This window comes from Cyprinus carpio, chromosome B24, assembly GCF_018340385.1.
Source record: "Cyprinus carpio isolate SPL01 chromosome B24, ASM1834038v1, whole genome shotgun sequence".
NCBI classification, from domain to species: domain Eukaryota; kingdom Metazoa; phylum Chordata; class Actinopteri; order Cypriniformes; family Cyprinidae; genus Cyprinus; species Cyprinus carpio.
The window spans coordinates 3,155,958-3,181,922 of record NC_056620.1 but is presented as its reverse complement, the minus strand read 5'-3'; the positions used below and the strand labels follow the sequence as shown (position 1 = coordinate 3,181,922).

Here is a 25,965-nt window from a genome sequence, read left to right as displayed (position 1 = left end):
ATATTAGAAAAATTAATTTAAATTCTAAAATAAAAATATCTATAATAAAAATTTTACTATAAAAAAAAATATAAAAAATCCAAAATTCATACAAAACATTAACATTTATAAAAAACTTTAATAATTTAAATATTTATGTTATTATTTTTAAGAAAATTCTTTATACTTTTTTTTATTGGGATGCACTGTAAAGAAAATTCTTGATACTGAAATACCGAACACAGTTTTTCGCCTTTTTTTTTCCATGCATGTTGCCAATTTTTTGGCATTTTCTTTTTCACCATTGCATAAATTAAACAGCCACTTTTTTACTGTTTTGTCTTGCTTTTCAAAGAAAAAAAATAAATCAATTACAGAACAACAATTTAAAAATATTTACTTGACACTGAACATTTTAACAATCTAGAAAATAAAAAAAAAAATTATAATACAAACCCCCTTCTTGAATCAGGCATGCCGTTAACTGTACAAATAAATGCAGTCTTACCACCAACACATTAAAAAATACAAACAAATCCAAACTTGCTGAGCAGAAGAGACTTCTTTCAAAACATTAGAAAATATTACAGATCCCAAGTTGATGTTATAATAAATGTATTAATAGAGCTGTTGTGAGTATTATTTACAGAACAACAATAACATTACAATACTATCATTTATAAACTCAGATGGAGTTCTTGCAGGAAGATCTCAGTACTTCTTTTTGCAACAACAGCAGATTTATAAATGAGTCTTATTAAGAATTTGAGATGATGTCTGAGGCACACATCACATTGTTACATCCATGCCTTATAAAAATTCATAAGTGCAGATTTGTACTTTGAACCCTGGCTAACAAGCAGATAGCGTCACTAGCTCATGCAGCGCTGTTGGAATACATAACATTCTGCATTTTATTTAATTGTTTAAGGCCATTTCGTGATTTCAGTCATCACACAGTAACCAGCAACCACCACCCCTTCCTCTTCTCATCGGAGATGCAGTACTAAACATTCTCTCGTTGTTGGTGCTTTTAATAATTTTTGCGTCTTTCTCGGACAGTTTTCAATGCTTCCAAACTGCATGTTGCTGCATTAGTGCGCGCGCGCCTCTATTTGATCACATGTACAATGTATTCGGTCTTTTCGTTTATTTTGGTTGACGAACATTCGGTGAATCCCTAGAAATTAATACTTTTATATTCAACAAGGATGCATTAAAATTGTGACAGCAAAGATATAAAATTACAAAAGATGTCTATTTCAAATAAATGTTCTTGTGTACCTATTAACATTTAAAAAATACTTACAAAATATGAAAAATCATGCAGTTTTTAACAATGATAATATGGAATGTTACTTGAGCACATATCAGTATATTAGAATAGTTTATGAAGGATAACATCACCCTAATATATTTAGAATAACATTTTAATATTTATATTTTAAATATATTAAGGTAGAAAGCTAGAACTAATTATCATTAAAAGTATTGTTTTATTGTATTTTTAATCAAATAAATGCAACTTGATACCGTTCAACAGAAGTATATATTTATTCTGTACATAAAAATGTTATTTTACTGTTTTATTGAAATGCTTTTAGCTTAGTAAAGTTTCAGTTAACAACAGGCTGCCATATTTGTTGCAAAATATGTTCTCAAAGGGAAGTCACAAAATGGCAAAACTTTGCTACCTACAGTTTGGAATAACTGAGTTTACATCATAAAGAAAAAACAACTATTTATTATTTTATTTATTTTTCCCAGAAAGAAAAAGACAAATAATCGGAACTGTCTAGTGGTTAAAGAGTGCGAGACAACCTGACAGACATGAAGCAAAAACGAAAAGTTATAAAACCTCCACTCTGAATGCAACGTACCTGTCTGTTGCTCCGTGGGAGACGGGCCAGACGGACTCCGTTCATGTCGAACAGCCTGACCTGCCTGTTGTCATGTGGCAGAGCGATGATTCTTTGGTTCGCTGAGACACTTATCCTGCAGGTTACAGCCAGAAAATCAATCAATAAACTCAATTAAATGTAAAGAAACAAGCCGCATCTATTTACACCAAATGCAGAAAGCTTACCTCATTTACAAAGGCTACTTTCACTCCCATCGGTTAAACAATTTCCAAAATAACACTTAGTCAATAACACAAGTTGCCATTTAATAGTGCAAATAGAGCTAGATACTATTTACTAAATGTAAATAATCAAAAAAATCTTCTGTACTATTCCTAGTTCAGAAGCCTGACTTGACTTCATTCTTTCAGAATATCTTGATATAGAGGAATAAAGTTTCTCAGTTTCCCAGAACTTTCTAAAACAGGCACTTGTATTGTCTCTGCTTGCTCAGAAACAACAGTCTCAGGAAGCGGTCTTACACCTCACCAACCTGCTGCTCTTACCTATTAACTGCGGAGTCTGTGCGGATGGTAGCAATTGGAGATCTCATGTTCTTCAAGTCCCACACCTTGACGGTGCGATCGTCACTTCCCGACACCACGTTGTCTCCCACGGTGAACACAGCTGACGTCACGGTGCTGAAAGAAACAAACGGCTTGTCAACAAAACTGCGCTCACACACACACTTCAAACATGCTTCAATCACTCTTTAACACCTCAATGCCAAAAATATCATCCTGAACAAACGCACATGGTTTTAATGAAGCACATACCTGTACCTGTACATGAAAACGAGAGTTGCAGAAGGTCAAGGATCTCGGCTGCTAATGTGAAGGACACCCATTTAATCCTGATCATGAGAGATAATAATGGCGTTCATGAGCAACTCTTAACTCCAGAACGCTCCAGCAGGGATTGTCCCTGAATTAAGTGTAACGTAAGGGACTTTGAACAAAATACATCAGCAAAATGCCAAGTCCCCTAAAAGTAACTAGCTCAGCACTCAAGTATTCTTTGAAAGCAAGATAGACTCTCTCTTTTACTGGAATGACAAATTACTGTACAGAGTGACTAGAGTGCGCTCAAGGTGATTGGGTTATCTCCACAGTCTTATTTGCAGTACCCAACAGATCAAGAAGCAGATCACGTGAACTCTGCTTTCTGTATTTCCATTGGTGGTCTATTATTATATCATCAACAAATAGTTATGACTGCCAATCATCAGTGTCACTTCCAATTCACACTGCACCAGCAGACGCCGTCAAACAGACACATTCATAGAGTTTTGTCTGATCAGTGTGTGTCTATAGCTGTTGGTCAACACTTGTTCTCGGTGACTGAACATGTTGAATTGGCGTTTGGTCTGCATCTGCATGAGGTGAATTGGTCTTAAGGACGCTAAAGAACGCCCACCACACACCAGCTTATTGGTGGAGAGGAGACAGAGTGATGAAGCCAATCAGTAGATATGGGGATGGTTAGGAGGCCATGATGGTCAGAGGCCAATGGGCGAATTTGGCCAGGATGCCGGGGTTACACCCCTACTCCTTTTCAAAGGACATCCTGGGATTTTTAATGTCCACAGAGAGTCAGGACCTCGGTGTAATGTCTCATCCGAAAGACGGTGCTTTTTGTCAGTATAGTGTCCCCATCACTACACTGGTGCGTTAGGACCCACACAGACCACAGGGTGATCACCCCCTGCTGGCCTCACTAGCACCTCTTCCAGCAGCAACCTAGCAGTCTCAAACCCACTTACCTACAAAGCCAAACACTACTCAGCTTCAGTGGGTAAGCAGTCTTGGGCTGCAGGGTGATATGGCTGCTTATATGACGTTGGTTTTGTACGTGTCACCGCAGTTCGGACTTGAAATGTCTGTTGAGTGGCGCTATAACTCTAATGCTCCGTGACGTTTTAAAATAACGTACCATCTTTACTACACCTAAACCTACCCGATACTATGAACAAAATTGAATGTGATGTAAAAACACATTCGCAAGCATTCCATTTTAGCTTGTTTTTCAATGTCTCATCTTTCAGCTTTTTCATTGTCTTTTTGTTTTTTTCACTGCATCACCCAAGGATTCTGCTTCCTAAGTCCAATTCCATGCCGGCTGAACTACCGAGCAAGCTTGTAACATCCAGAAAGCAAAACATATGGAGCTGTAATCATAACTGTGTATGAAAACGATTACAAGAACCTGCTGTTTTACTGCCTCTAGTGTTAATTTCTGTTGGAAACTGCAGAGATATGTACTTATTGGTATGTATTTCGCATCTTGCGAAAAAGTTCCCACAGGAATGTTTTCGTCATGAGATCAGGTAGGGGATTCAAGGTGTGCAAATTTGGATTATACTGAGCGACTTCAGATGCATTTACACTGAAAGCAGTTCGCCAATTAGCTGCACTGCTGACTGCTTGTAGGCATTGCTATTTGTTTGATTAGTAAGCCCAGTGGTTCCCAACCACTCCGTTCCTGGAGTACCCATAACACTGCACATTTTGATTCAAGATTGGCACTTGATTCAACTTGCAAGCTCATTAGTAGAGACTCCAAGACCTGAAATGGGTGTTTTAGACAAAAGAGATATACAAAATGTGTGATGTGCGGTGATGGGTGTGTAGGGGTTTGGGGGACAGAAACATGGTTGGGAACCACTGATCCAGCCAATCATGAGACAGATTATGTGAGCTCCACCACATTGTGAAGATGCATATTAGCAAGTTAAATTCTGATCTTTGTTGAATTGTAAATGATTTCTGTCTATTATTTTACTTTAAATTGACATCTGTCAAAGAGTTCTGAAAGCAACTGAAGCAGGGATGTCGCTAGTGAGGGGAAAGGTGGAACTTACTACAGAAGGACCAGAGCTCAAAATAGCAACCACCTTGTAAACCACACAAGGGGGCCAGAAGGCCTAGCGACTCAAAAGTCAAAATTTTCTATAAAAAAAATCAGAACCGAGGGCATGGAAAGCGGAAATTCTCACTGGTCAACAGTTTCCTTTATCACAGTATGTTACAACAAGTTAAAATATCTAAACTTTTGGACGATGATGTAGTATCACTTTTCCAAAGCCTTGTGCTTTTCCTCTATATCCAAGTTGGAAGTCAATGTTGTGGCAAGAATTCTCAAAGCACAAGTCCTAGCTTGCAATCATTTTAAGTGGCCAATTCTTGGCCAGAATAAGCTGTGGACCAGACTTCATTCTGGTAGTCGAAAGTCTGTTAATGTGGGCCTACATGTGACTTCTGTGATGAGGCTTGAGTTTCTACTGGAATTGAATCATCCCAACAAATTATATTATTGTGATGATGAAATTAAACTCATCTTTCCCTGGTTGAAAAGACCACCCTCTGCTCCTGTACAGGGCATGAGAGCACCAGCAGCTGGGGTAAAATGAGGCAGAGAGAGTGTGTGTGTGATCTGAGACAGTCTGGGTGAACAGCAGGAATGTCAGCAACCCTCAGGGTCACAGCGCACATTTAACTGCTCCGCTCAGCACACACACTTCCATTTAATGGACCTTAATATTACTAATCTATCACGTCATTCCCTGCTGACATTTCTCTCCTCTTTGTATTCCCTTCTCTCGGGAGAGCGAGGGAGAGAAAAATGAAAAAAAAAAAAGGGCCGGAGTGGTGCTCCGCTCGCCTCTAGCCGTGCTAATTTGAATTGACATGGTATTAAGGTTTAATTAGGGGCTAAATTCTGCTGCATTAAAGATTTGGAGTTGGGTTTGGCTGTATTTAACAGCTTTGCTCGGCTCGCTCCAGCACAGTTCACATCCAAAGTGAAGCGTGGAAACGCTTTCTGACATTGCGGGTTGCCACCGGAAAGTGAGGGTGGGGGCAGTGGTGGGGTAATAGATTAAAAGCTTGATTAAAATCCTATTACAACTCAAATGATATTTTGGGAATGTTCCGTTTCCCCTGGGACCACTGACAAGCAAGGTCAAGACTCATTAGAGTAAGAGCTGCATGTGCATTTAATAGAGATCCAGTGCTGGAGTATAACAAGCTCTTTCAATCAATTGTTAATGTATTTGAATGTGGTTAAAACTCTTGCTGAGACTGGGAAATGTGTTGAAGATGGTTTGAGATGTATGAAATTCATAGTTGTCAATTATAATTATGAAACATACATTTAAAACAGAATTTATTCCATGTACGCAGTAGTGTTCAAATCCAAACTAGCATGAATTTCTTTCTTCCAAGGACACAAACCAAGAATCTCAGAATCTCTCTACAATCGGTGTTATATTAAAAAAATGTCTTGGCTCTTCCAAGCATTATAATGGCAGTGAATGGGGGGGCATGAGATTTTATTAACCCCTCAGAGCTGTGTGGAGCACTTTTTATGATGGATGGATGCACTTTATTTTGCTTAAAAATCTCAACCCCCATTCACTGCTATTAAAAAGCTTGGAAGAGAGGACATTTTTTTTTTAATATAACTCCAACTGTATTTGTCTGAAAGAAGAAAGTCATATACACCTAGGATGACTTGAGTTTCAGTAAATCATAGGGTAATTTTCATTGTTGGGTCAACTGTCCCTGTAAAATTAAGCAATTATAAGTAAGAAGACCTTTAGCAGTTCTCTCATTACACGTTCAGTCCCCATGAATTAACCTTTGATTGTTAACCTTTGTTTTGATCAAGGGTTCATAAATAAGCCCTTACTAGGTTCAAAACTACAGCCTTTTAGCCTCCAGCCTGAATATTAACCACAAGTCTGAGAAACAGGAATAGGTGGGCTTGTCATCCAGAATTTGCATGATCTGTCTCAGAGGAGACCCCAGCTGTGATTTTTCTTCAGTGAGAAACCCATTCTGACACATTCCCCAAGACAGCAGGTGTGTCTCCCTCTGTCTGTCTGAAATCAAGCATGCTGGCGATACTCTCACAAACATCCTGACAGACAGATAGCGGCTCTGACAGGAAATGCCCTGCAGATCAAAGAGGAATGAGGCAGCGAACACCACAGGCTCTTGTGTACAGCGACACTCCTGTCATGTTTCATTTGTACTGCGCCACTCATTAGCATTTGCACCATCATTAGATGATTAGGAGATGCCATTTCAGGCCCTTCCACTGCCCTTTTGAGTGCCAACATGAACAATTACAGGTTCAAAAGTTCACAAATTCACACTTTTCACAAGTTGAGTATCAAGTATCAAATCAGAAGATGAAGTCTAAGTCAAGTCTCAAATCCTCTTTTGGTCCCAAATGCTAAATCGTGGAACCCAAAAAGAAAAATTCTGAACAATGCACAGAAAGCGTACAAGTTTCAAAAATGACCCAGAAGCACCACATGAGTATCATAAAAGTTGTCTATATTACTTTTGCCCTGTACCAAAGTCTTCTGAAGCCATATGATGGCTTTGCATGAGGACCCGATGGAAACTGTGATTGAAAATCTTGATACCCACCTTGGCCCTTTCAGCTGAGCGTTTTTAAGAGTTTTTTCATTGACTTTGTAGATCCAGTTTAATCACCAGATAATTTGCATGTCATGGTTATTGTCAGCATGAAATTCAAAAGACGTGTGCACATCAAGATATATTCAGTTCCACAACACTAAGGCCTTCAGACTCAAGTTTACATCTCTGGGTCACACTCCATTGTCTATAAGCACCAGTATTCACTAGTTAGCTCTAAAAGTGCAACTCTTTAAAGTTTTCAACACTTACGTTGCTAAAAATCAGAAAAACAGTGGGCAAAGGCTTGAATGTTTCATCTAAGTGTCCATATGTCGTAATGCTGCGCTCATGGTGTGTCCTGATGCTCTGGGTTAGTGATGTGAGACAGGCATATGTCAGCTGTACTGCACAACGGAGCTAAACTTCACTCACTATTAGAAACTGTACAGCAGTTTAAGAGCCTCAGTCTGCATAAAATAGACATGCATCCTGTTGTTACGTATACGTAAAACATCTGTTAGGATTGTGTCCACGAAACACTATTCAGATGTGTTACAAATCTAGCTACAATGCTGTGAAAAATATGTACACCCCATGAAAGCTTTAGCTATATATCAGCCGGTATATCAATATGGGACTTTTTTTAGTCCCTAATATCGGTAATGATAGGATTTCTATATTTGGTGAGAAACACTGTAAAAAAGCAACACTATAGGTAACACTTTATTCTAAGGTGTTTTGTTACACTTGCATGTAATTATGCATAATTAATTGTTATTATAATAGTAAGTACATGTAAGTAACCCTAAGGCAAACCCTAATCCTAACCATATAGTAACTACATGTAGTTAATTAATATTACTCATCTTTTCATGATCTTTGTGATTATTTGTGAAATTTCTGAGTGAAAATTCTTTCATGTAAATCTTACACCATTTTTTTTTTCAGTGTATCCCTTTTGCAAAGAATACTCAAAAGACAGCATACTTTAAAAGATTTCATTGTTAGTGATGTGTAAAGCTTAAACAGAAATGCCAATTTATTATCTGGAAAATGTTAGTAAACCAAAACTTGAAAAAGGACCAAACATTAGGGTGTCCTCAAAAGAAAACATGATTCATCAACACATTTCTGAAAAACAGCTAATTATTACATTTTTACTCACTACCAAAAACACAGAAAGTTGTATTTTAAAGTTGAACCGTTTCCTAAGTTCAACATGATAATATTCCAGCATTTTGTTTGGGGGGGGGGGGGTTCATACAGAATACAATCACAGCCAGTGTGAACATATCATCGCTTATAATACAGCTCTGTAGAGCAGAGATTGTACTGTGGGCAGAGCTACTCTATTTGATATAAATAAGAAAAAAAACATGCGACTTAGTAAGTGTGTGTATATGTGCATATATGTGCATGGTGTCATGTGGAGTCAACACCAGTGGAGGAAATTAAGGACAGTGAGGCAAACAGGAAATCAGAGCGACAGGAAGTCCAGGTTGTGTGTTTGTGTGTGTGAGAGACAGAGAGAGAGAGAGAGGTAGTCTAGCATGACTCTTGTATGCTGGACCCACAGACACGCTCAGCATGAATGAATAAAAATCCCAGCCTGTGTGAAGGTGTGTAAGTGTGTGTGTCTGGTCTTTAGGAGGTCCTCAGCTCCTGCCAGGAGCGCTGCAGAGCTCATTCATCTTACAGTCCCAGTGCAGCAGAGCATTCACTCCCACTGACAGCACAACACCCTCTCTCTGTCTCTCATGTGTGACTCGATCAACACACACACACACATCGCACTGTACGCCACTCATTACAACCAACAGCTGTCTCTACAGCCCACACACACACATCTGCATGCAGAAATGCTTATGCACGCTGCTATTTTCAGTCTAACTTCTCATTCATTAAGCCTTTCGGTGCATTTTGCAGTCAAACTTTTTGTGCCAGGCGTCTGAAGAAAACTCACCGCCAACATGCCAGGGTGTTATGGGTGGTTATCAGGCCATTGATAATTGGTTGCCAAGGTGTTCAGAGTGTTTTCTATCATGTTGCTATGCAATTGATAGAACAGGATATTGGGCAAAATTAAAAAGAGTGCTTTCTGAAGTATGATATTCTGGTATTACAATGGGATATTTAGGGCCCTATGAAATTGGTTTTATTTTTTCCCCCAGATACAATTTTATTTTTCCTGAATTTCATTTCTTTCTTCTTTTTCTGGATTCCATTTTCATGGTTTAATTACATTTTAATAATCGAGATGGATGTCTAATCAATTGAATTCATAAACATTAACAATTTAATAATTTATATTATTGAATGCATCGTGGGTTTGGAATGACATGAGGGTGAGCGTGACAATTTTCATTTTAAGAGAACTACACTTTTATTAACTAGATTCTGTATAACTACACAAAAACATTTAGTAAATAATTGTTGGAACTCTGTGTCTGAAAATGTGGCATGCTTTATTACAACTGCATTTGGAGTTTAAACATGAATAAATAATAGTTTTTTTTTTTCACAAATATAGTTTTGCCTGGATTTAGTGTATGAATTTATACCGTTTTATCAAAAACAGTGGTCTTTTAAAATGCAAATCAAATGAAAATTTCTGCCATTTGCTGACAAAGTGCTGCACAAGAGAGATTTACTGTTTAAATAAAAAATGTATCATGCTTTCTCTAAATAAACTGGAATTTTATTATTACTACTCTGAGCACTACATTACAATTTAATATATTTCTGTAATAATTTCTCTAAATTAAACTAAACGGATGCAAAACTGCGTTGCTCATTCATACAGAAACACGTAGAACATGCAGACTTTATATTTAAACAGCAGTCTAAATAGCACCCACATTATGCCAAATTCTGTGTCATTTCGCATTATTCCTTTTTTATCATTTATATTTTCCACAATTCCATCTGCATTTTCAGCTTTGTGTAAATCACAAGGCCCTAGATTTGTGCGCTTTCTCATCCACTAAGCAAAAGTTGATCACTGTGAAAAGTAGCTGCACACTTTTCCTCAAAAAAGCTGTGAAGATTTTGAGGTCCAGTATATTTCATGGATGAAGTACTAAATATTGGAATAATAAAGATGCTACTAAAGCTCAATATTTTCCTATAGCGACTTTTTCAGACATTTCTTTGTTCCTCCAAAGAGAGAAAAAAAGAAACTTGAGAAAATCTGCTACACAGGTGTGTGTGTTGAGTGTTGCTCAGGGCTCAGTGACGAGTGAATTCAGCGGCTCAACACAATTAGCTGCGTCTCATCAACTCTGAAATCAACACGATACTCCACTCACAGACACAAGTCTACAGAGAAGTGGGTTTGCTTTATGATTTTTGGTTTAATTGTCAGGTAACACAAATTTCAAGTCCAAGACAGTAATATATATATATATATATATATATATATATATATATATATATATAGAGTATTCATTTTAAGATTTTTTGTTTTCATTTTAAGTTAACAGTTTAAGGTTTTTAGTAATTCTGTTGTGTGTCATTTTTATTAGTTTTTTAAATTTGTTTATTTATTTAGTTTGTTTTAAGTAGCATTTTCTAATGGTTTTAATAATTTTCATACTGTTGAAATAGTTTACTGGTCATTATTTAGATCTTTTCCATTTTTAAAATGTGTTCATAAAAATACATATTTTTATGGATTTAATTATTTTAAGATTTTTTTTAAAGTCTGAGACAATTATAATTATTATAATTAGTAAGTGAGTAATTAAATAAAAATGTTTAGAACTATAGAGAAATCTATTTGCTCTAATAAACCTAATAGTTAATATATATATATATATATATATATATATATATATATATATATATATATATATATACATATACATATACATATATATAAATAAATGTTAATTTTAATAAAAACATTTCATTTAATATTATGTAATAACCATTTAATAAAAGTTGGTTGTTTGGTTGGTGTTTAAAAACCATGCCTGCTTCCTTATCTTTTTTTTTTATTATCATTTTAACTTGTTACTTGCCATGTAAATAACTCTAAAAGGGATTCAGGTTCGACACTGTTAGATATTTGTTTGAGGGTGTTTGTGGAGTAATATTATTTCCTAATTACGATACACTATTGCTTAAATATGAGCGCCTTGAGTAATTAATGAACTGAATGAATGGTGTGCGGCTGCAGATGATCCACAGCGATCCTCGTCAGAGACGCGTGAGAATCAGCGAGTGGAGATATCAGGGAGCCTGGTTCAGTCTGAATGAGAGTGAAGGACAGTAATTGACTTTGCACGGAGGCGCTGGCAGTGGGAAGCAGCTAATCTCATTACGCTGATTGTCTATTTGAGAGCATTACGCTGGGATCTGACGGAATTATACATGTTGGGCTTGAACATAATGAGCGGCGTGTAATCCCTGGTAATCAAAGACTGCAGCGCCTCCTCGTTCCTGCTTTAACCAGCACGCAACTGATTTCACACGCCACCAAAACACGAGAGGGACTGCTCTGGGAAAACACAAGACACGCAGACAAAGCTGAAAATAAATGAAACACAGCCATACAGCAAAGGGTTCGCTTTAACTTGGCTTGAAGAAATTGATGTGAATGAAATTAAAGTGAGGTGAGAAACAGGCCCAAGTGTTCAGAAATGAGTGGTTTCTGTACTTTCTGTCAGTGCACTGCCATCTTGTGGTCAAAGTGAATAAAAAAACAAAAGAGACCTAAAATAGTTCAAATAATGCCCACGTTATTCATCAAACTAAATACATTTCTAAGCTTTAGAATATTTTGAATGTGTTATTTTAGATATTATTTATATACTAGTATAATATTTATTAATATTCTGAATTAGCTTTTTGTTTTCAGTTTTCATATTCATCTTCATTTAAGTTTAAGTACCTTTATGTGCTTCTGTCATTTCCATTTATTTTTTTATTTATTTATTCTGTTTTTTAGTTTAGTTTTAGTAATTTTAGTAATTTAACTTGACCTTATTTTATTTTGGTTAGTTGCCAAGGCAACATTTCTAATTTTATTTACTTATGTTTTTAATTTTAGTTTGCTATCTAATGTTTAATTTTATTTAAGATTTATTCCAACCATTTGTAATAGTTTCTTAAGAAATGCTGTCGTTTTATTAGTTTTTGTTTTAGATTTCTATTTAGCTTTCATTTAATATTTCAGTTTTATTAATCTTAGTACTTTAGTTTCAGTTATCTTTCAAGGAAAAATTTGAACATTTTCATTTCTATTATTATTATTAGTAGTAGTAGTTTTTCATCTAATATTTAACTTTATTTCTGCTTTATTTTAACAAAAATTATTTTTTATTAGTTTTGGGTAACAATACCACTGATATTTATCAGCTATAATTACTTCTTCCCAGTCACGAAAAAGTATTTTCATAATTTGCACTTTTTGATTAAGAATACATTTTATTGTCTCTGCTAGATAGTTCATATTTAATATTGATTTATTAAAGTGTCGCTTTCAAAATCACAGGCTACAGGCACAAAACGGACAGACTTTGTCCCTTATATTCTCGTCAAAAAAATCTCGCCACACCCAGTTCTGGAGTTATGACAATAAAGTCTTTTGGCTTGCTAGCAAAATGTCAGGGTGCTAGCAGATGGAGGACAGTCACTGATCTTGACTTTAGAAGAGCTTTTGCATCTCTAAGACTTCATTTTTACTCTCATTTGGCACTTGGCAAGTGTTTTTGTTTTCATTTGTTGCATTTCTGTTTCATCATATTTTATGTAGACACTGAAATGTCTGGCATGTGAGGCTGGAGATCATGTGACTTACTCCGTGTGGCCCTGGAAGACGTTCACGGAGTGGATGGAGGGATCTCTGAAGTCCCACAGGCGGAAGGTTGTGTCCCTGGATGAGGTGACCACCAGACGCTGGGTGGGATGAGTACAGCAGTGGGTCACCTCCACACACACACACACAAACACACCAAAAACACACACACACGTGTAAAACAGAGCTATTGACCCTGAAACCCTGGCAAAGGAACCCGTCCAGCGGTCTGGAAGAGCGGTGGCTTGTTTACCTGTGAGGGTGTGCACCAGCTCAGAGGTTTCTACATCATAGAGGTTGGCGGCTCTATCCCAGGATGCAGTGACCACCTGTTTTCCTCCCACCAGCCAATCAGCTGCTATCACCACCCCCTGGTGGCTCTTCAAGGTCGTGGTGGCCACACGGATAGTGGGGCATTCACTGGGCCCGTCTGCCTCGCCGTCGGCCTCGTCTTTATCAGAGAAGTCCACGTCATCGTCCAGCGAGGCCTGAATCACAGAGGAAATAAGAGTCAGGAAAGTAAAGAATGTTCAAAGCTAATTCAGAGTTTAACTAAAATAAATAAATCAATGAATAGATCAATAAAATCATGTGTTTACAGCCATTTACTGAACATTTTAAAGCTACACTATGTAACTTTTGGCCTATAGTTTATGTGTTCATTTATTTTCTTCTTAACACCATTCAGCATCTATGGCTATATTCATGGGGAGAAGCAGTTAATCCATACACAAGTCAAGGGGACAATTTTGAGACAATGTTATATATATATATATATATATTTTTTTTTTTTTAAGATGCATTTTTGGCATTTTGCCTTTATTTGATAATAGTTAGACAGGAAGCGAAGTTGGAGAGAGAGGGGATGGGCTCAGGAAAGGTCCACATGGTAATCAGCGCCAATAAATAATATTTATTTAGTTTTACAACCAGTGATTGCCCCAGGAGGTTTGCAATTTTGTACAATCCATGGTCTTTTTCTTTTTTAAAGGGGTCATATGATGCTTTTTTAAAGATCATTATTTTGTGTATTTGGTGTAACAGAATATGTTGACATGCTTTAATGTTCAAAAAACACATTATTTTTCAAATACCGTACATTATTGTAGGTCCTCTATGCCCCGCCTCTCTCAAATGCATCATGTTCTACAAAGTCCCTCCTTCTGACAAGCGCAGTCTGCTCTGATTGGCCAACTGACCCAGTGCATTGTGATTGGCCGAACACCGCAAGCACTCATCAGAAATGTAACACCCCTTTCCATAATCACCAGCTTCATCTTTCAAAATAAATGTAAAGACAGTTAATAATGTCCTTAGTTTTACCATCAGTTCAAGCCCAAAAGGGGAACAGAGTCATGTGACAGACACAGTGATAATTGCAGGGCGCCAGATAAGAGTCCCCAGCTAGTTTGTGTAGTTGCATCAACAGCAGAGTTGCTTGAACTATTTTCAGGCGCTGTGTAATATCACTGCGCCTGCTGCAGTGTGAAGTATAGTTCCTAGTCATATCGGCCTAGAAAATCCCAACTTTTCATTTTCCGCTGGTCTTAGTACACAATATAACTACAGAAGAGTCAAGTCTTAAATAGGAAAAATATCGAAACTCTTTGGTCATTTTTGAACGTGATGTTACTGGTCTAATAGGATTCAATGATGTATGCTAAGCTATGCTAAAAGTGCTATCCCCAGACCCAGAGATCGGCTGAATGGATTCAAAAACAGTAAAACTCAATTTATTAACTCTGGGGGAGTTGGAGAATGAGCCTATTTCCAAAAAAAGTGCAGTGTTCCTTTAAGACAGCTGACTCCACTGTGTGACCCTGTCTCTCTCACATACACACACACACGTGTGCGCATTCGCACACATACACACACACACACACACACACACACGATGCGCAAAACTCCGCATTTGAACAGTCAATATCAAATACTTAAAACTAATAACAAAACATACTTACTGTAGCTGATTCAGAAGCACCAGATTGTCGTAGCAAAGTCAGAATTACCTCCTCTCCTAGGTTTATGAAACGGTCGTTCATAAAATGCGTTGCTGTTCTGTTGTAAGTAATCTTAAAACTTCCTAAATGCATCTACTTTCAGAAGGCCAAATAAAGTGCTTTTGCTTTCTCCTACATACACACAGCATCTCCCTGACATGACTGCTTCAACACTAACTGCGGTCACTGAAACCACACTTTCTTTCTTTGCGTGAACATTTGGGCGGCATTACACAAATATTTCCACATAGTGACGTAGAGATGTGGGGGCGTGTTAGAACGAGCCGTTTTAGGAAGGCGTGGCAGAGTCTTAACTTTGATAAAGAATATCTCTTTGGATTTGAGACTTTAGTCTTTGCAACTTTACAGATCTTTATTCACCAAGAGCTTGTAACTCTCCAAAGAGAAAGGAAAAATTTAATCGCATCATATGACCCCTTTAATGTGTTGCAAAAATAAATACAATTTTGTTTCTAAATTGAACATTAATTAAAATAAAAAAAAGCTAGCATTTCTCATTTGAATGTAGTCTAACTTGTACTAAAACTGAAGAAAGAATTTTACGACTATAAAACTATACTACAATATAAATAGATAGACATATTAAAAAAAACAATAACTACTAAAATAAATGCAAATCAAAATTACTAAAGCCTAAAATTTAAAGGAAAATGCAAAATGTAAAAATATCCTAAAACTTGAACATAAAAAATCCAAACAGATTAAAGGTTTAACAGAATATATTTGGTTAAAGTATTAAGTATTTTTTGCACTGATTAATGTATTTTTTTTTCTCAAAAGGAGTTACATCTTGTAACTTTAAGTATACAAAAATGGAACGCAATGGCAATAATTACGGCAATTCTTGAATAAATTCATTCAGTTTATTAGCTTAAAGCTGCAGTCCGTAACTGTTGGTGCTCTAGCGGTTAATAAACAGAACTGCGTGCGTCTTGCAGAAGAACATTGCAGCCGGAGACACTTCTCTCTGTTTATGTCTATGACGAATCCCTGCAGGTACAGGGCTACTCCGCAGTGGTACCTACCCCAACCAGTCTGAAATAAAACCTATTATAGGTGTCCCATAGTGATCCAGGACAAGCCAAAAACACAGTTTGGAAAACGGATTTATGATGTTCTCGCTTATTCTATTCATTCTGTAAATTTTGAACACAAAAAAGTGCAGTTTTAATGTGGCACACTTCTAAGTAAAGCAGAATATTCAGTGTAGGGGAAAAATTTAGGATAGTTACAGATGTTTTCAGATGTGGAGCAAGTTATGTTTTCAATATTAAAATAGACTTTTTTCTTAATAACATACGTATAAATTTAGCACAAAAATGACAAAAACATTATATTGATTTCAATATTTATGTTGACTTTTTGCATTAGCAAGTCACCTGGATGAGAGAAAATGATTCGGATGAGTATCGTGTGTGTGTGTTTGTGTTTCTGTCTGTCTGTGTGAGTGTGTGTGTGTGTGTGTGTGTGTGTGTGTGTGTGTGTGTGTGTGTGTGTCTGTGTGTGTCTGTGTGAGTGAGTGTGTGTCTGTGTGAGTGAGTGTGTGTGTGTGTGTGTGTGTGTGTGTGTGTGTGTGTGTGTGTGTGTGTGTGTGTGTGTGTGTGTGTGTGTGTGTGTGTGTGTGTCTGTGTCTGTGTGAGTGTGTCTCTTTCTTTCTTTCTGTGTGAGTCTGTGTGAGTGAGTGTGTCTGTGTGAGTGTGTGTGTGTGTGTGTGTGTGTGTGTGTGTGTGTGTGTGTGTGTGTGTGTGTGTGTGTGTGTGTGTGTGTGTGTGTGTGTGTGAGTGAGTGTATGTGTTTCTTTCTGTCTGTGTGTGTGAGTGTGTGTCTGTCTGTGTGAGTGTGTGTGAATTAACACTTACACTGATGTCTGCCGGGGGCTGAGGAAGCGGCAGCTGTACCATGTAACGCCAGATGTGTGCCGTCTGGTCCCCGGACGCTGTCAGGAAACAGACAAAACAAACACAGATGGAGCATTATATAAAAAAGGACAGTCATCTATCAAATCACATTTAAAAGCATCTGACAGGAGACGGGGAGAGATACAAACAGAGATATGAAAAAATATCTATTTTTCATGATAAAATAAATATTAAAAGGCAACTTAGGCTTCAGTCACGTGATAAATGAATTATCATTAACAGCTTCATAGTAAGAGATGTGACTGCTGCATTAGCAAACACTCACATACATGCGGTCTTTAATGTGTAATAGAAGGTTATAACCACTGGACGGCGCCATAATGCATCAGCAACAAGTTATTTGCTTTCATAATAAATGTCCCTGAGTTGTGATTAATTAATGCATAATATTCTCAAAATTAGTGATGCACCCAGAATTAAAAATTTATTGTATTCAATAATCAATTAATTAATCAAATTTATTTAATAATCAACACAAATAAAAACTTGAGTTGCATAAAACATTTAAATCGTACATATGACAATTTATTTTATTTTTATAAATATTTATAAATATAAATATTTTAAATTAATTGTTTATATTCAAATTAGAGGTTGAAAAAAACATTCACACTGTGTCTGTAATACTTTTTTTTCTGCTTATCTATATTGAATATATATTATGTTTCACATGGAAATGTGCTGTTGTTTACCTGTAAGTGCCATCTGCTCTGTGGGGTGGAACTTAATGGAGTTGACTGCAAGAATACAAAATAACAAATGTGCATAAGACAGAATGCAACATGTTTAACAACACTTACCAAACCCAGAGCATGTCAAATCTGAAGAAAACAAACTCCAAATGAAAGTTATTCACATACAAACATACTGTGAAAAGAGCTTCGTACCTGATCCAGCGTGACCGGCATATTTTAGCAGGCACTTCCCAGTCTCAATACTCCACAGCATGGAACAGTGATCTAAAGAATAAAGAATGACAGAATGACAATCAGCACAACAATTTGTAAAATGTAAAGAAATAAAAGAAAAGGGTGGAAACAGCTTCAAGAAAAATTATGTTTTTGGTAAAGTAGCAATAAAAGCAAAATCCAAAGTACAGCAAAAACAGTAAAATTTTGAAATATGTTTAACTATTTAAAAAAACTGGTTTCAATTTGAATATATTTTAAAATGTCATTTATTCCTGTGATTTCAAAACATTTTTAGCATCATAACTCCAGTCCTCAGTGTCACATGATCCTTCAGAAATCATTCTAATATGATGAAATGGTGCTATCAGATTGAAAACAGTAAAAATTGTAACTTTTAAAAATAGCAAAAATTCTGAAACCTTGCCAAAAGATTGAAAGCATAAAAAAAGAAACAAAACCGAAAGACAAAAATGCCCATAAAACATACAAGGGTTAATCTGGACAGGACAAAAAAAAACTCAACTGAATTAAAAATCATGGGTAAGGTGAGCGCGGTTGTGGCATATTTACCGGCTGAAGCTGTGCCCAAAACCAGCGGCTGAACCCGAGTCACAGCCAGGTCCCAGATCCCATCACGGTGTCCCACGTACTCTTTGACCAGCTGACACACTGCACGAGACGTGGTGGCTTTGAAACTGGACACAATCTGAGGAACAGACAGGAGAGTGAGCATTGGGTCAGAGGTTAACACACACACACGCACACACACACACATACATATCTAACTACACAGCAACAGTAAGCAGCGCAGAAGCATGGGGAATCAATACATGACTGTAACACCTCTACACTTATGACACACGTCATGTGGTTACACTGCTGGATTGTATGAACACAACTGCATTCAGTCATACAGTCTCCCAAACAAGATCAAGGTCTATGAAAGGAGAGCGTAGTCAATACTTCTGAGATGAGAACGCCCTAACAAACAATAATGAGCAATAAAACAAGAACAGCATCCAAACACCATTAAAATATATAAAAGCTGACAAAACATGAATAAATGTATGACTGGAAAACAAATTAATGACAAAATAGTTTGTAAATCGTAATAAAAAAAAAATGCATGTAAATATATGTATCATCTCTGGAAAAGGAAAGAAGCTGAGTTAATAGAGAAAGGAGATCAATGGCTGTTATGGTGTCGATGCATATTACTACGTAATTTAATGGCAGTAAATGACACATTCACAAAAGTGCACAATATTTATTTAAAAGTCACTGAAATATCTTATATAACATAAAATGTGCATTACAGAAGGGATCTTTGGTAATATCACTGTAGCAACCTTTCCTGCTAAACTACCACTGATATGGATGTATGTTAGAAGTTTAATAGGTTAGAAAGTTATTAAAAGTTAAGGGTCTGTAATATGTTTTTTTTTTTTTATAGAGGTTCACCAAGGGTGCATTCATTTGATTACAAATACAGGTCAAACAGTAGTATTCTAAACAATTATAACAATTTACAATAACTTTTTTCTTAAATTTTTCTGGTCGACTAGTAGTCGTTCGTTTTAAGCATTAGTCGACTAATCACACATTTATTAAAAAACAATTTAAATCATAATAATGAGCATTTAATTGCCTACTAAGTCTAATATGCGCTCAAGCGCAGAAGCTACGATTTTGAATGTGTCAGGAAAACACTGTAAGGAGGCTGCATTAACATATTAATAATTCACTGATAAACTAGTGCTTTCTTTGTTTTCAGTTTAAGAGATGAAGTCAACGACACTGACACTGACTCGTCATCTCCGCAGTAGTGGATGAGTCTGTATGCATGTTTCACATAGATTACATAATCTGAGAATATTCGTTTTCCATTTGAATTGGTTCATTTGAAAGTAGACATTTCACTCTCTATAGATATAGTTTTAATGTCTGTAAGGCAAAGATATGCACAGAGTTTTGCGCTCAAGTTCACAGAGACCGAGACGGCAGAAAGCGCATCCTGTTTGCTTACATTATTTATAAAAAAGCACGTTTTGTTGTTAGTGTGTATGCACACAACTAAACGTAGAGTCTTTACAGATTTGAAAGATGTATTACTCTTATCTGTATTACCAAAAATTATGGAGTATTTTAAGGGCAGGGGAGCGCACCGGTGCCTCCATCTGTCCTGCAGTGAGCTACTGTTCAGCTTCCACACAGACACTTGAATAGCGGACATTTCTCTAGGTTAACATTAGATTGAGCGGCCATGTAAAGTTGCTAATACTTACTTCAGATGATTTTTTTTCTGCGACCGCGAAATTTTGGTCGACGGATCTAACGATTAGTTGACTTTTAGGGGGCAGCCCTGTTAATATGCATATGTAATTCATTGTCAGGATTCAACAGAAATCCTTTAAAATACTCTCATCTGCCCCTCAAGAAACATTTCTGATTATCAATTGAGAAAAGTTCTGCTGCTTAATATTGTTGTGGAAAGTATGATACTTTTTCCAAGATTCGTGAGTAGAAAATGAATAAAAAGAACAGCAAGTATTTAAAATAAATTAATACTTATTTAACAAGGATGCATTAAATTGATAGAAATTAACCATAAAAACATTTACAGCATTTCAAAAGATTTTCATTAAAAAGATATTTAGTAGTGTATATTAGTATATCCTTCATCTATATTTTGCAGATCATTTGGCATTTAGATATTTGAATAGGTTCAACACTTGACTTAACATTCAACTGCTCCTTCTGAAAACATTAAATAGTTCATTTTTACAATTTACAGTTGCACAACTGTAAATTGTAAAATACTGTGCATATGTTTTGGTAAGTGAAAAAATACTGTACAGTAATCTTTACTAGCAAACTACAGTGATGACACCAACAGAAGTTGACAAAAAAATATTAAGGGATGCACAATATATCAGTGACCATTTCATGTTGTTGTTTAGTTTAGTTTTTATAATATGAAGCAAGTCATTTTCTAAAACTTTAACAGTATTTAAAACTAAAATTCTAAAATATATGGCTAAAACTTCTAATTTAAAACTTAAATCCCATTTTCTTTTCTTTTCTTCCTTTTTTTTTTAAGTAATATGATCCAAGTTAAACAGTACAGATTTATAATAGTGGCAATTATAAAAGAATATTATGAAAATTGGCATATCGGCCAACATTTCTATATCTGTGCATCCCCAGCATCATCTGTAAAAGTAAATACTCAGAATAAAGAAGTATTGAGGTACATTGTCCTAACTTTAATAAAACTTTTGGCATCACAGGAAGCAAATGACTTCTATAAAGCAATGGACTGAGGGAGGTGTGCAAGCATGTCAATATGCAGCCTAACCACTACCAAGCACTGCTGAGCCGGACATTTCACTGGAGGTAAGAGCAAACACAGCAAGCACAATGAGCTCTCATCTCAGCGCTGTGAAAATGCTCTGTAATATTAGAAAACAAGATTATATAGTAACTGAATGAGCTCCTCTCATACTGTAGAGTTCAATAAAACATCCAAAGACAATCATGAAATTCCTTGAACTGTCACGTACAACATCCTTCAAAGTTACATGGAACCAAATCCACAAGAGGGCTTTCACTAAGAACTACACTGCCGTTCAAATGTTTGGGATCAGTGAAAGATTTTATGTTTCTTATGGTCTTCAAGGCTGTATCTATTTGATAAAACAATAAAGAAAAAAAAATGCAATTTTGCTAAATATTATTGCAATTTAAAATAAGTTTTCCATGTTAAAATACTTTAAAATATAATTTATTCCTACGAAGCAAAGCTGTATTTCCAGCATCATTACTCCAGTCTTCAGTGTCACATGATCTTCAGAAATCATTCTAATATGCTGATTTATAATCAGTCTTGAAAACAGTTGTGCTGCTTAAAGGGTTAGTTCATCCAAAAATGAAAATTCAGTCATTAATTACTCACCTTCATGTCGTTCTAAACACAAATTAAGATATTTCTGATGAATTCTGAGAGCTCTCTGAACCTCCCACAGACAGCAATGTAATTTACACGATCATTGTCCAGAAACATAGCCAGGAGATCGGTAAAATAATCCATGTGACATCATGGGTTCAATTGTAATTGTACAAAGCTATAAGATTACTTTTTGTATGCAAAGAAAACAAAAATAACGACTTTATTCAACAATTTGTCTCCTCCGAGTCACACTTACATCATTTTGGAGAGTATCCACTGAACGAAAAGAACGTATGCTGTTCTGTCTGCTGCACCACGCGGATACGTTTTCTACATTTCTTTATGCTTTGATTTGAACGAAAACCACGTATCTGCGTGGCGCAGCTGATCCCAAGCTTTTGAATGGCAGTGCACATTTTTAGTACATCAAATCGCAATATTATGATAACAAAAAAAAAACACCCCACTAAAAGTAGTTCCGATGTCCGTTGCTGTGAAGTAGAATATATCCTCTGAACTATGTAAACACAGTACTGTTTTAAGGCTTTGATTTGTTGTTCATGATTAATATTTAACGATTACACAGTTTAATAAATAAACAACAAAACTAACATTTCTAACCGACTATTATTTAAAACACAAAGTATTACGTTTATAAATGATTAACCCTCTGGAGTCGATTAACGCGTATACGCGTTTTGGGGTATTTTCTCCTGATAACCCCGAAAATAACTTAAATTACACTTTCAGTTTTGATCGTACAGAGAAGAGCAATACATCAATCGAATCTGTAAAGGGTCTACTTTTTTTTGTATACAGACATAATAACAACAAAACTTTGTGCACTTATAAAATAAAGATAACAAACAAGGAGTGCTGTCTGCAGCCTTTGTCTGCGCTGATCTTCAGCTACAAATGCGTCATTAAAATGAACTGTAACTCAGTGAATACTCAACGAAGAGACATGAGAGAGATATCTATAGAAAGCCTGACATGTCTACTTTTAAACTAAACGAGTGCTGCTGAAAACAAATATTCTGTGATAAAGTAATCCATATGAAAACAACGCGATGTCCGTCTTTCACGTCTCCCTTCATTATCTTCTAATGCGACCACGCCCCCGCGCTGAACGCGCTTTTGAGATTCAAATGTTTCACTGAAGCGCGCGCGGCTTTTGAATACGCCCTCACAACAGAAGACACCGCAGCTAGATTGTTCTTCAAGTTTTTTTTATTTTACTGTTTGCTTCGCGATGAGAGGAATAAGACATAATTCACCCCAAAAAAGATGTGATGTGGTTGAGGATTTGAGATTTGGATTTCCTCAGAAAAAAGAATGAAGCACTTTATTCAGCAGAGATCATAAACATGAGTAAGTCTCTTTTTATTTATTTATATACTTGTACTAGTTTTTTACATAACGTGTAAACATTTTACTAGTTAGACTTTTTCCAAAGACTTTTTCCAAACTATAATTCCTGACTAAATGTATAATCAAGTGAAATATATGAAGTTTCAATAACAATATACACTACTATACCATTCAAAAGCTTGATGTAAATAATATAAATGTAACAATAAATGTAACTGTAACAAATGTAACAATCATTGCTGTTCTTTCAATTTATCCCCCCTAAAAAACCTAAAAAAAAAATATTCTCAGCTCTTTTTCAACATTAATAATAATAATAATAATAATAATAATAATAAATAATGATAATAATAACAATAAATTTTTTTTTAGTAGAAAATAAGATTGTTAAAAGGATTTCTGAAGGATTGTGTGACTGGAGTAATGATGCAAAAAAATTCAGTTTCAAAGTCAGCTTTGATTGTTCCTAATAAACTGTTTAACTGCACTCACAAGTGAATATTAAATTATGTTGTGGGATAATTAAATATATTCTAAATAAACTACAAACATAAAATTATATACAGTTATTTTGTCCTCACATTCTTTCTTGTAACTCATCCCTCTCAGTGACACAGCTGACTGAATGGCTCATTATGCAGCTCATTATGCAGGCCTTTGTCTTCTCAGGTGTGAATTCATGATAGTTGACGCCTACTCGCATATGACTTTTTACCAACAAAAAGTGTCTTAGAAAATTTAAATCAATATATTGTTTTCTGTAAGTGAGTAAACAAGATGATTTTCACATCATTTAGAAAAAAAAAATTCTAGGCTACAAGCTCCAGTTCTCAAAATTCCTGGGAACCAATTTTCTGTATGTGTTTTATTGCCTTATTCAAGTGATTTAACATTTTTAGTTTTTCACTAACCACGCAAAACATTTTTTTTCTCAAAAACACAATCATGTACATACATGCTGCTCACATATTATTATAGCCCAGTGTGTGCTGATTACAGTGAGATTAGACTTTAGCCATTTAGATATTTATAAGAAACTGAAAAAAGCACAAATGTCAGGGCATGACAAAACTTCTCCAGGCCCCAAAAATACCCTTAGACTCCAGAGGGTTAACAAGTATGTAATAAACATGTAAGAACCATGTAGTAAAATATTATTACTACTTATGATAACTTATTTTCTTATTTATTGTACTTATCCTTGTCCATAGATCTCAGCTCAACAACACGACTGAATCATGGAAGATTTTCATTGTTTTTATCAAATCGAGACAGTACTAATTTTAAACAAATAATAATATTGAACATTCAACATTTGCAATACTATTTATGGCATTTAAAAAGCAAAATGCAATAGGCCCAATACAGAAAAGGAAAATACACTATTTACAGCCTAAAAACAAGAGAGCATTTTCAACACTGACTAAACGAGAAACATCAGCTAATGTTCACTGTAACGGGGGAAAGAGCTGTTGGTTTTTCTCTTCGGTCATATCTTGTGTTTTGAAGGGGAGGGTTGTATGAGCGATACCACATTACAGAACTACTCAGCAGGGGGATCAACTTTTTAATGTTATAAAGAGAGAATTTATTTACAAACAGAGTTAAACAGAGTTTGTTAGAACAGAAATTCCACAAAAAAGGGGAAAGATTCATTTGGGTCCAATTGAGCTGTCTATAAACCCTTCTAAACCAGAATACGGTAATACCATTGTTAGATTTAGTCAACTGTCCTGGTTCTCTTCCCGCCTGCACATCTGGCCCTGCTCACCATCAAGATATTTGACCATAGCATATTTTTTTGCACACAAGATTCTTACTGGTTTAGAGTTTGCTCAGTTGAAGAACTAGTATGCTCTGTTTGGCCTTTCATCATAGAGTTCTTTAGGATCATGAACTTATTCAAATGTTCATTTGCTCTGGCCAAACTGCTTGAATGGGGTAAGATTTGCAGGCAGAAGAAAATCAATGCCAATCAAAGGTTTCCAAGCCAACCATTAAACAATTCCATAAACAATTCTCATTCTTGAGATTTGTCTTAACGTCTTTGTTAATGTTTTATGATGCTGAATTAGTGTTAGCGTTAGCCAGATAAGCACAGATTGATGGCTTGTCACCAAGCACATCACTACTGGGCTTTGACCCCCAACTGTTGGATAGTTCATGCATTTTGGCACACTGAGGAGTTAATTACCCATGAGTCTCCACCCCATAACTCCCAGTTCCCCACATTGAAGTTGCGAGGTCCACCTACTTTCCCCGGGAAAGAATTTGAGCGCTACATCAGTGAAACCGAGAAAAAAGAACAATTGTAATCCATGAGGACCAAAACATTAAGAAGACTATTTTAATTTGAATTAGCACCATTGAGCTACTTGAGTACACAGGTGTTTGGGTCCAGTAATGGAGAGATGTGGAAAGTTGAGAGAAATTATGACATTTGAAAACATGTTTTGTTTTCTTTAAGTAAGAACATTAAAAATTAGGGGTGCAAACATGTAATATGGTAGCTACACAGCAAAAATAAATAAGCTGCTGTTAAGCTGCTAACAGTGTACATGGATACTAGTTAATGATTTTTTGCAGTGCATTTAACTTGATTATGATTTTGTACTAAATTACATGAATATTTGAATTGTACTCAAATTTTAGGTTTCACAGCAATATTTGAGTACGATTCAAATA

At 35.9% G+C, this 25,965-nt stretch overlaps 1 protein-coding gene across 1 annotated transcript in view; it reads right to left on the bottom strand.

Annotated features, from left to right (window-relative positions):
- LOC109058933 (WD repeat-containing protein 37-like) overlaps nt 1–25,965 on the bottom strand; it is a 38,624-nt gene that overhangs the window by 2,174 nt on the left and 10,485 nt on the right. Inside the window, exons 7-14 of the mRNA XM_042751616.1 lie at nt 18,531–18,666; nt 17,937–18,008; nt 17,742–17,786; nt 16,990–17,066; nt 13,349–13,597; nt 13,113–13,240; nt 2,387–2,521; nt 1,860–1,974 (exon numbers count right to left, since the gene is read on the bottom strand). Coding sequence (XP_042607550.1) covers nt 1,860–1,974; nt 2,387–2,521; nt 13,113–13,240; nt 13,349–13,597; nt 16,990–17,066; nt 17,742–17,786; nt 17,937–18,008; nt 18,531–18,666 — 957 coding nt within the window. The remainder of the gene's footprint in view (nt 1–1,859; nt 1,975–2,386; nt 2,522–13,112; nt 13,241–13,348; nt 13,598–16,989; nt 17,067–17,741; nt 17,787–17,936; nt 18,009–18,530; nt 18,667–25,965) is intronic.